This window comes from Octopus bimaculoides, chromosome 4, assembly GCF_046866305.1.
Source record: "Octopus bimaculoides isolate indiv1 chromosome 4, ASM4686630v1, whole genome shotgun sequence".
Taxonomy (NCBI): domain Eukaryota; kingdom Metazoa; phylum Mollusca; class Cephalopoda; order Octopoda; family Octopodidae; genus Octopus; species Octopus bimaculoides.
In genome coordinates this window covers 34,637,461-34,649,960 of record NC_142931.1, presented here as the reverse complement: position 1 = coordinate 34,649,960, position 12,500 = coordinate 34,637,461, and the positions used below count along the sequence as shown (strand labels likewise).

General features: G+C 33.1%; 1 protein-coding gene across 1 annotated transcript in view; it reads left to right on the top strand.

Moving 5' to 3' along the window:
* LOC106875874 (opioid-binding protein/cell adhesion molecule homolog) overlaps positions 1-12,500 on the top strand; it is a 976,605-nt gene that overhangs the window by 803,081 nt on the left and 161,024 nt on the right. The window contains exon 5 of the mRNA XM_089350590.1: positions 5,258-5,386. Within this exon, the coding sequence (XP_089206716.1) occupies positions 5,258-5,386 (129 nt within the window). The remainder of the gene's footprint in view (positions 1-5,257; positions 5,387-12,500) is intronic.

Genomic DNA, 12,500 nt, shown 5'->3' with positions numbered 1-12,500 from the left:
GTGTATACCGTGTATACTTTATTTTTTATCTTTTTTTATTTTTTATCATTCCATTATTATATGTAAACACCCACTCTTTATGTCTGTCTCTCTATTGTCCCCCTCTTCCTTCACCCCAGTGGCAAATAACTGAAATTATTATTATTATTATTATTATTATTATTATTTCACTTTGGCATAGCGATATTAATAACCTGGTGTTAGAATTCAATATACATGTTTTTCAGAGCAAAGCATCAGTAGAGTACAGAGCAGTGATAGGAAATTAATATGACAAGGGAATAAGAAATATCATGAACTTCATTAGCTTATAGCTGTGTTTACTATAAAATGGAGTACATCCATTGTTGAATGTTTGTGTATCATCCTATAGCTTCATCAAAGCTTCAAAAATAAAGTGAACTTCTTTACACACGCATACGTATATGTATGTATGTATGTATGTATGTATGTATGTATGTATATATGTATGTATGTATGTATGCATGTATGTAAGTATGCATGTATGTATGTATTATGTATGTATGTATGTATGTATGTATGTCAAGATGTTCACTGACAGAAGGGTATCAAGTGGAGAGCGAAAGAGAAGAAACATCATAAAAATTGAAGAATAATCTATTGGTATTCCGTTGCAGGTGTCTAAAATTTTTTTATGAATTTCCAAATGTGTTTCAACTATGATTTACATGAATAGAATGTATTTGTGACAAGCAATCTGGCATTATAAAATGAATGTCTGAATATTATAGGCAATAATTTTTAGGAGATATATTTTATATTCTTAATATAGACAGTGAAATGTTAATATATGCCACTTAATTCAGAACTAAGAATAACCAAAATAATAGTGGTTTAATAATTTTCGATAAGTAAAATATATTACGCATATATTGTTGTATATACTTTTTCATAATGCAAGAACCAACTTAAAATATTTTTGCAGATGAATGACTAACTTTGCTATAATTTAGAAACTGTAAAATAAAAGTCTATGGATTATTATTTCGATAGTAGAAAGCTAAAGAAAAACTGACAATACAAAAATTCGGTGATGAATATTGTTTGACTTTTTACAAGTCGATTAGTAAATAAATTACGTTGCTATATTTGATCGGCTCTTCTAGAAACACGTTATTATTTAAACATGTATACGGCGGTAAGATGACAGAATGGTTAGCACGATGGAAAAGCTACTTGGTGGCATTTTATCCGGCTTTACGGTCTGAGTTCAAATTCCGCTGAGGTCAATTTTGACTTTTATACCTTTCAGAACTGATGAAGTAACTACCAGTTGAGACTTGCCCCCTCCCCCAAGGTCTAAGCTCCAGAAAGTCATTAAGGGAACATATGATCAAATGATCCTTCAAACGGACCTTTGCGCAGTAACCCAGTGGGCACAAAAAGCAATATGCATTTGAATGAGGAAAAATTTGAGCTCATCCACTTTGGAAAAGAGGGCACACTCAAACAACCATATATATTACCGTCGAGAGACTACTTGAACTGTCGGATAATATAAGAGACTTAGGTGTAACTGTCAACAGCAATCTTAGCTGGAGTGTGCACATCAACAAAAAAGTCGATGTTGACCGCAGAATGTGTTCAAGGATCCTCAGAACATTTCAATCAAGAGATCATGAAAACATCATCCTTCTCTTCTCCACATTCGCTAGGCTCCACCTTGAATACTGCTGTCCATTGTGGGGCCCCCTACAAAAAAAAGGACATAATAAGGATCGAAGCGCCACAAAAATCAATCACACAAAGAAATATAGTAAATGGCATGATGGGACTTGATTATTGGGCTCGACTTCAGCAGTTGAAGTTCTACTCTCTGAAACGTCGCCGTGCGCGATATATTATTTGCATCATGTGGAAAATATTCCACTATATCGGTATTATGTTTACAATTGACTCAAGACTAGGACCCCGGGCAGTTCATCCCCTACAAAGATCGATATCAAATCACATAAGAACATTGCTACACAATTTCTTCACTGCAAATGGTCCTGCATTTTCAAAGTCAACCCCAAAGAAATTAAAGTAGAAAAAGACCCCACAACTTTCAAACAGTAACTGGACAAATTTCTCCAGGAAATACCGGATAAACCACCTACACCTGGATACGTTTCAACCAACAACAACTCTCTATTTGAGTGGTCCATGGTGTCCCGAAATAATTAACTAAAAGACTTTTCCAGGTGGTGCTATTGAGGTAGTCATGATCTGGGCCGATAATGGCCGAAACCAATCTATGTTATCTAAGTAAACCTCTCTAATACTGTAGTTAATATACATTAATGAAAGCATATACACGCACAGGGACCATAATCATCCGAAAAGTGCTAATCGAGAATTCTTAATAATGACGCGTCAGTTTCGGCAATTTCCGTTGCCTCACCAGCTAAAACAGATCGTCTTCGCCTATTCCCGGACTCGCTTCGACATTAGTATTTATGTTTTCGCCGTCCAAATAATTGGATGATTTAGCGATTCACTAATGTGTTCTAGCAATGTAGGTGTTTCTTAACACCCTAGTCGCATTTAGTGACATTTGTAATTCTCCTTTTTTTTTTTGGTGAAACATTGCAAACTGCTTTTTATACTAATTTATATATATATATATATATATATATATATATATATATATATATATATTGAAAATGATTAAACACAATACAGGGACAGCAATGCGGAGAAAAAAAGGATGATAATAAGATATTAGTTTAACTCGTGAAAGAAAAATGAAGTGTCTTTGACATCTTGGATGCCAGCTCATGTTTAGAGAGAAAAGAACGTGAAGAGAAAGCAATAGAAGAGAGGGAAGGGGAGTATCATATCTGTAAAACGATATTAAAATATTTGGGAGAAAAGTAGAATTGTGATGGGTTTACATTTCAGTGGGAATACTCTTGAATGAAGTGGACTTAAAAGAGATAGGAGCAGGAGTTTAGGTATTTCCATTAGTGTACCTGTGCTTTGTAGCAAATATAAAGTGAGGAATGTAATTGTCTGTGATTTAGGTTATATATCTTTTTGGGGGTTTTGTAAATCTGTAAATTGGTGACATTAATGCAAATGTAACGGTCATGTCGGTATGTGTCTGATTGCTAGGTCGGTAGAAAGGAAGTGTGTGCATGTGAGAGTGTTTGCATTTGTGAATATATGTGTCGGAGATATGGTGTAGGGTGGTTTTCAGTGGTTGAACGGATGTGCAGTGTGAACATCGATGAGCGTTTGAGTGCACGCGAGCGCGTGTGTAATTGAAAAGCATGTTATGATTAATGAATAAAAAGAGAATTTTCCGGAAATGCGCGAATTGGCGCAAAAGCGAACGTTTTATGTGAGGCATGTGTTCATGAAAAAGAAGTCAGTGGAAAAGTTTAATCTGATAGCATAAAATCCGAAGGAGGAAATTAAGAACATGTAGCCGAGAAGGTAAATGCCAATATGTTGCACTGTAGAGCGGCTGTAGAAAACGTGTAAAAAGAACACAAATATGATACAAATGTGTGATCTCTATTATTTCAACGCCTACTGCCCTGACAGGTGCCGTCTTAGGTTATCACTTAACTTGTATGCGAAACGGTTTGGTAAGGTCAGTTGAAATGGATTTATAATACTCTATATATTTAAATTAGTCAAGCCCTAAACGTGTTTCAGCCAACAAAATGTTGAGTCGAGCTCAAATGTGCCTCAACCTATTAATAAGCTCGCTTTATTGACAAATATACAAGTGCCTAACTTTTGATTACTGAACGACTATGCGAATGTGTGTGGATATCATATGTATCAAAATGGACCGACATAAGTATCATCTTATATTTATATAATTCATTTAGAGTGAGGTCAATGACTTTTATACAGTTATTATATACTAGAAAATATAATATATTGTTCGTTGTTGATGAAAGATGTGATGATATCAGGATAATATCAGAATATTTTGATATCGTCGCTTGACTGACACCAAAATGAAGCATTGAAGAAAATTTCATGCATACATCTCAATGTAATGATATCAAAACTTACGGACAGAAGATGAGTGCATGAATGGATGTTTCACTGGTTACTTCACGTTAATTTGTTCTACAGTTCGACAGCACTAATTTTCAAGCTTATATGATATAAAGATTGTAAGCTTTTTATTAGGAAACAGCATATTTTTTAGTCTCAAAGTAAAGTGATAAATGCAAAGATATTAAGCAAATACTTTCAACCGAGAACTGAGAACACAGGTACGAGTACCGTCTTCAATGAGGAATCTAACAGAACTGATGTTGGTCTATAGGATTATCTTCAACCTTGACGATAATCAAACCAAAGTTTCATCATTTCCACCCACTCACCCAATAAGTATTTCTGTTAAATTTGGTGAGAATGCGTTCAGCCGTTTTTCAGTTATTTTGCAAAGACACAGACAAACAAAGACGAGTGATTAAAATACCCTGCTTTCTCAAACGCTCGCAGTGTAGTAGTAGTAGTAGTAGTAGTAATAATAATAATAATAATAATAATAATAATAATAATAATAATAATAATAATAATAATAATAATAATAGTAATAATAATAACAACAACAATAACAACAACAGCAACAACAACAACAATAATAATAATGTTTTCAAATTTTGGCAGAAGGCCAGCAAGTTCGGGGGTTATGTCGATAACCTCAGCCCCAGTGCCCAACAAGTACTTATTTTATCGAACCCGAAAGGATGAAAGGCAGAGTTGACTCGGCGGAATTTGAAGTAAATACGTAAGGCTTCTCGAAATACCGCCAAGCATTTTGCCCGGCAATCCTAAATTTTCTGCCAGCTTGGATAATGATAATAATAATAATAATAATAATAATAATAATAATAATAATAATAATAATAATAATAATAAAAATGATAATAATATAAATAATAATAATAATTGATTTATTAATTTATCAATTAACTGATTGATTAATTAATGGTTTTATATATATTAACTCAACTTTGCAACTTAATTCAGGTCGTCCATTTCATCCTTTCTAAATATTGACATTTCTAATGACCCGAAAAATTTCTGAATTAAAGAACAGGTAAATATTTAGATATGCAGTATTTACAGCCGAGCCAAGAATTTCACGCTTTCAAAGCATTTATTTATGTGTTCCATCATTTATGTATTTATTTATTTATTTAAGTGCTTATTATCATTGTCATTATTATTTTAATCTAAAATATAAATGCGTTACAGATTGTATTTTCTTTTTTTCTTGCAGAAATCGGTATGAGTGGAGAAGTGTTAAAAATTCGCAATATCTCTCGGTATTGTGATGATATTTATGAATGTGTTGCTTTTAACGGTGTACCACCTACAGTCAGCAGACAGATTAAAGTATCCGTACAATGTAAGTATCAATCTTTATTTTAAAATAAGAAATATTTTTAAAAAATAGAATTTTTTTACTTTTGTCTTCATTGAATTGTTTCTTATGTTAGTCACATTTCCAAAGTTTGCATTTTTATGGATAACCGTTTATCTGTACCCGACGGATCCTACTCTGAAACACACGCCTGCGAGTTTTCTTTTTATGAAAAAATAAAATTGCCCATATCTTAAGTTTCACTCTCTCCACGCAACGACTAATACAGCCGCACGTCACTGTTATCGCGAGCGAACACAGGAGGTAAATGGCCGGAATATATTTCACAAAACCTTCAGTTAAACCTTTAACGCCATTCCTTCAATCCGCATTCATTGACAAGTAAATTATTTAATCGACTCCGGAAGAATGAAAGGCAAAGTTGACTAAATTGAATTGCATTTTACAATATTTAAAACATCTACACATAGAATGAGCCACCGAGTGAGCGCAGTTCCAATACTTGTTTAACCCTCACACGTAGGATTGTATGACCTGGCAGGTTGTACCGCATCTCCACTAACCTTTTTTACGTATCTATGTAGCCGTGAGCAGACATAAGCAACCCCTTGACACTGATATCCTTGTCTCAGCGAAACATTGACGATGGAAACAGAGAAAACGGTGTTAATTTTCACCTGCGTAAACTAGAGCAATGGGAATTGTTATGCCGTAGTCGAAGACACAACGCATTGCCCGGCCAAGAAATAGAACCAACGAACTTATGATCGTGAGTTCAACACATAATTAGGCCTCGCACTTTCATGTATGCGTGTATGTGTGTGTGTGTGTGTATGTGTGTGTTATTGCTGTTGTTTAGTCCTCCGTCAATTCAAATTAGCAGTCACCTTTTCCTTCCATAATTTTGTAGAATAACAAACTTTGCATAATTGGATAAAGATGTAGCAAAACTCTAAGCAATCTTATTTAAGATAACATATAATATAATTTACGATTTGTGCACGATATTAAATCTCATACGATAGAGTAAATTACTTGATAAATCACTAAATTCTAATAAGTGAGGATTAACGGGTAACAAAAATAATTGTCTTTCCTCGATGAAATACTTAATCTAAGCACGTGAAGAGTAGATATAAATGTTAGATTCAGAAAGCCTTCCTTTGTAGTTCGAAATTACTAATTTATTAAATACTTAATGAGTAATCATTCATTCTGATTGTGTTTTACTGAACTTCTGGATAACAACAGAAAATATTTCTTCCTTCATATATTAATTCTTTGAATTCTGTTATCTAATACAAATGTGACGTTTGTCTCATCCTAACTACTATAGTTCGAGATGAGTGTCTTATCTTTAAAAGTTCAATCTCGATACAAACTTCAGATCTTAACTGTATTTATCTTCTTGCTGGGAGTTTTGGAGAGGTGACATACTGCTGTTTCTGTATCGAGTAATTAATTTTCCCCTCTCTCATAGACATATATACATACGCATATTTATGGGCGCATGTACGTGTATATGTATGCTTGCATGAATGCATGTATATGCCGTGATTTTTATGTATCTTAAAGACATCACTGAAGATGTAGAAGTATGATCAGAGGCATTTCAAAAACATTTTGAAATACCTTTTCTCAGGTACTCTGCATTTAGAAATGCATTAGCCAATGTAACCTTTACTTTCTGGGTCAGTAGAGTGTGACATGGAAAATATCTGTTTCCTATATCTTGCACGATTTTCATTTAGAAAGTTCTTCACCAATGGTGCAGGCCTTGAGAAGCTTTCTTACATAAGATCAGTAGTTGCTCAACCTTGTATGCCTTCTTTTCTAATGTTATCGATACTGTCCAAGAGGAATGCTGTTTAAAGAATGTTCTCAAGGCATAATAAATCAAAATATCTATGTTCCAATATCAATGTTTGTAAAAGATACACACAATAGACAACTACAATGTTGCTATAGCTTTATGATTAACATCCCAAAATATGCAAGGATATGCGTTTGTTGAAGAAGTGTGATATGAAAATTAATTCATTTGAAGACTATACAATGAGTGCCATATTTCGCGTGTGTTGCTCTTAGATATTTCTAGTTTTGTTAGCATAATTAATGACGATAAATAGCAGATAGATTTGTTTCCAAAGAAGTCCACAGAAAGAGTTGGCAAAACTCACGTGCAGAGAAACATACTACAAAAAATAATCACATATCACATATTCTGTTTGCATTTGTTAGTTGATAGAGATTTGAGTGTTTGTCTCCCAAGCAACTTCCAGTATAATTCATTGCGTAAACTATAGATACGTACATATAAAAAAATACGTATGTATGGAAGTGTGTACTTTTCGGTATGAGTGAAAGTATATATCAATGTATATTTATAAATGTGTTTGTGTGTATATATATATATATATATATATATATATATATATATATATATATATATATATATATATATATATATATATATATATATATATATATATATATATACATATGTATATGGGAGAATGTACGAAAAAACAACAGACGAGGACAGGTGGTGTAAACAACAAAAGGATGTATTAGTATGACGCTCGGGAATACGGAAAGTCTTTAACATATATATATATATATATATATATATATATATATATATATATATATATATATATACTTGCTTGCCTACCAGCCAAAGTTGCAATCAGAATTATCCTTGATGCACGTCTAAATCACTTAATTTACGCTTTAATCAACGTTCATATTCTTTCCGAAATCCACTCAGACAAAAACGGCATCCAGCTTTCCATTTAATTTTAGAATTGAAGACTAGGAATCTGGCATAATACTCGGGGTGAAATTCTTTATGTAAGGATAGTTTATACCCAGAAAATAACAACTTTTGCAACCACTACACAATGAGATCCTAGAAATCTTTTATGCTATTACTCCTACCGTTAATTAATACTTGAAGAAAATGTTGATGCATTACTTTAACTAAGGGAAGTAGAAATTCCTGTGTATTTGGAGTAAGAGGAAAATATAGTAATGAAATTCCAATGGGGATGTTGACTCGCTGTAGTTTCTTCGTGAAAACATTTGGTGGTATGAGCGTCGCCTTATAAACCACTGCATGTATGTGTATATATGCGCGCGCGTGTAATATATCATCTTTATTTAACATCTGTGCTTCATGTTGAAGATAGATAGATAGATAGATATAGAGAGAGAGAGATAGATAGATAGAGAGAGAGAGAGAGAGAGAGAGAGAGAGAGAGAGAGAGAGAGAGAGAGAGAGAATACATCCAATATCGACATTACTTTCCTTCATTCCGGTTTCAATAAACTTGATTATACCATGCCCCAAAATGAGTGACGTCTTATTAATATATGCAGTTATTGATATTACTGTAAATGTGGCTTGAAGACGAAACGGTGGCCACAAATGAAAATATTTGCCGCTGAAACGAAACTGCTAGTGGGAATAAATCTATTTGCAGTTAATACGTATTTTACTAAAATCTACATTTAACTAATATTGACAAGTCCGTAATCTTAAAAGTTCAATGAATTATAAAACATCACACCAAATGTGTCTGTGTGTGCGTCTGTGTGTGTAGGCGTGTCGTTTTGTGTGTAGTAGCATATTTGTGTTTATAAATGTTATGAGGGCTGTGATGTTGATAATAAACTAAATATAAATGCATTTGTGAAATATACGAAATACAAATACATTTAAAACACAGACATACAAACACAGTCAAATAAACATGTAATACTCACGCGCATTCATACACACGTATATACAAACACGATAGAAGCAATAGAGATATAGAAAGAAAACAGAATTCAATACAAACTATTTTTAAAAAATTACTCAAAACTTTAATATATGCAATTTTCTTTTTATGTGTGTATTTAATATGTTAGTTCTAATATTACATTAGGATCCCAAACCAAATACAGAATTATGTGATGTTGGCAAAAATGTTCACCCATATCAGAACACGTAACATTTTTTTTCTTTTCCCTTTGAATTTTATTCTCCGTTCTGTAATTTTATTGATGTGTGTGTGTGTATGTGTGTGTATGTGTGTGTGTTTGTGTGTACACGTATATACATACATAGAATTTTAAGTTAAATTGAAGTTATGAAATAATAAAGATAAGTTTCAATAATAATAATAATAATAATAGTAATAATATAAAATAGTGATGATGATGATGATGATGATGATAACACCAACAACATCTTTTGCAGCACAAAGTACGAAACGAAATAAGAGGGGATTTTTTTCTAAATTACAACCTCATACAACTGATACAACAACAACAACTACGCGACTTACACAGCTCAAACATAGAACTGAAATGAATAGCAAAATATTGGAATGATATTTTTTTCTATTTTCTATCTCTGTGTCCCTTTATATTCTGATAGAAATATGTTTTAGAGAAACAGTATTTTTTCTTTAAGTGGGTGTGTGTGGGTTGTTGGGTGGGTAAGTGCGTGCGTGCGTGTGTGCGTGTGTTCGTGTGTTCGTGTGTGCGTGTGTGTGTGTGTGTGTGTGTGTGTGTGTAAATAGAATGAAATGCTAATGGATATGAATCTGATGTATATATTTGTCAATGGAAATACTGCATATATGGAATTCAGAATTACAAGCAACTAATAAACAGAACAATAGTAGTAGTAGTAGTAGTAGTAGTAGTAGTAGTAGTAGTAGTAGTAGTAGTAGTAGTAGCAGTAGCAGCAGCTGGAGAAAATGCAAATAAAAATACAAATAGAAGCGTATGAAAGATATGTAGCCATAAAGAGAGCAAGGGCTATTGTGACGTTCATTATTTTCTGGCGAACTTCAGTAAACAACTGTGGACTTAGTACATCATCTCATCTACCGTAATAACAACGTCAGTTGCAGCAAAAAAACTACAACACAACTACCTCCAGCAAACACAATAGTAGTTATACTACAGTTTTCCAATATTAATAAAAGTTTGCAAATTTAGAAAAAGGATTGCAACGGACGTCATGGACATCGTTTTATTTCGCTGATATTTGTATGATTTGGTATGAGTGACAAAGTCGACATCGTCGAAATTTGAACTCAGAACGCAAAGGTATGGGATTAAATACCAAGAAGCATTTCGGCAAGAGCTGTCTGCCAATTCATGCTGTTATTATTATTGTGTGCAGTTAATGCTGTTGTTGCAGAGGGTGAAAGAGGTGATGGCGATGATGTTGCTGATAGTTTCTTGTTTTGAGACTCTTTGACTGCTACGTACGAGAGGGTGCTGGAAGTTTCCTGGCTTTGAGTAAAAGAAAATTCAGGAAGATCAGTTAATTATGATTTTACTCGACATGTTCACCTCTCAGATCCACACACTTATTGCAGCGGCCCTTTAGTTCTTCTAAACCCTGTAACAAAATTAAGAATGTTGGGCCTCTAACCAGGCCTTTCACAACAGTCATAATGCCAGATACTTTCCAGCATCCCTTCGTATTTTATTGAACTTGGTCAAGCCAATGTCAATCTCATTTGGATTTAGAATGCCAACATTCAGAATGCCAACATTTAGTCTAGTATCCTCTCGTTTGTAGAAAACTACCAATTGCAATCAGTAATAATCTTAATAATACCAAACTGAACGGCAGTTCGTGTAAGAGAAATAAATGAATTACCTATTCTCCGATTCTGATTAGCTTGCAGACGACAAGATTAAATTTTAGATATAATTTCTGAAGAGAAGAGAACATATAAATTATTAATTTGGTTTGTTACAGTAAGAAAACCATTTAGAAAAAAGAAAAGAACTAGCGAAAGGAACTGGGAAATCATCTTCACTTTACATTTACAGTTCTTGACTTTAAAAAGTGGGATGCTAAATATTGAATATTATGAACTCTTACTTTGATAGGAAAATAATCAAATGATTGAAATGTATACCGGAAAATGAGTAAGACGCAAACAGATGTAGAGGGATGTGTTGAATGAAAATATTTAGTAAAGTACATTTCAGAACTGCCCAGACTTATAACTAAGAATCATTTCTGTAAATCGCAAATGTATAATCCCCTTTGGATAAATACATACACATAAATGCACTAATATCACAAGCACAGAATCAAATATCAGACAAAGAGTGAGAGAGATGTTTCCCTATTCACAATTTTTTTAAAAACTGTATTATGTGTTTATGTTCGTGATTTATTCTTCGTGTGATGGCTGTACCAATCATGGAGTCTGGCAGGTGCTGTCTTACTTATTCCAGTATTTACTCCATTTAACATTATGCTTAGAACCATATCGATTACTGGCTCCTCTAAATGGTTACTCGGTGAACTAGCAATAAAGCCAAAGCTCCCCTATGTTACAAGCGGCCCCCTTAAAATTGGTTGAAAATATTGGTTGATGTAGTCATAATTATGTTGATGCAACTTGAAAATATTCGACTATATGCCTGTTCAAACGGAAAACCTAGGGTTAAACAACTGTCAAAATTTTCAGAATCATTTAGCATATTTTTGTTTCTGCCCATTTTACTAAATTTATCTTTGAATGTGTCATTTTCTATTGTTTGATCTAATTAATTTTATTGATGGTAATCAATAACAAAATATTTGTATCGTTTTTATTCAATAATTGTATTTGAATTTAATATATAAGTGGAAAACTTGCTCATTCTCAAGTCAGTGTCAGTCATGTTCAGATGGTTAAATTGATAGAGAGAAATCTGCATAAACGTTATTTTTTTAATATTTTTATTTATTTATTTATTTATTATTTTTTTTTTTTTTTAGCGTTAACAGGCATTATTTGATAGCGTTTGCTAATTTGTATAAACCATAGGAAGATGAGAATACAGTAAGAAAAACCAAGAAATCTGGCCTGAAGACAGGATGCAAACTCAAGATTGTTCAGTCATGGTTAGTTGGATAAATAGTATAGGATTAAAGTCAAATTATTGGGGGGAAAGTCAGTGTAATTTAAGGAGATACAGAAGAATGAGTTATGTGAAAATGTTGAACACGGTACGGTATAGTCCCCAAGGTATATGTACTTACAGAAATTTGAGAATTTTACTGATTTCTTTTTTTTAACTGACGTAGTTCACCACTTGTTTCCTCTGACTGGTTTTTATTTAATATTTG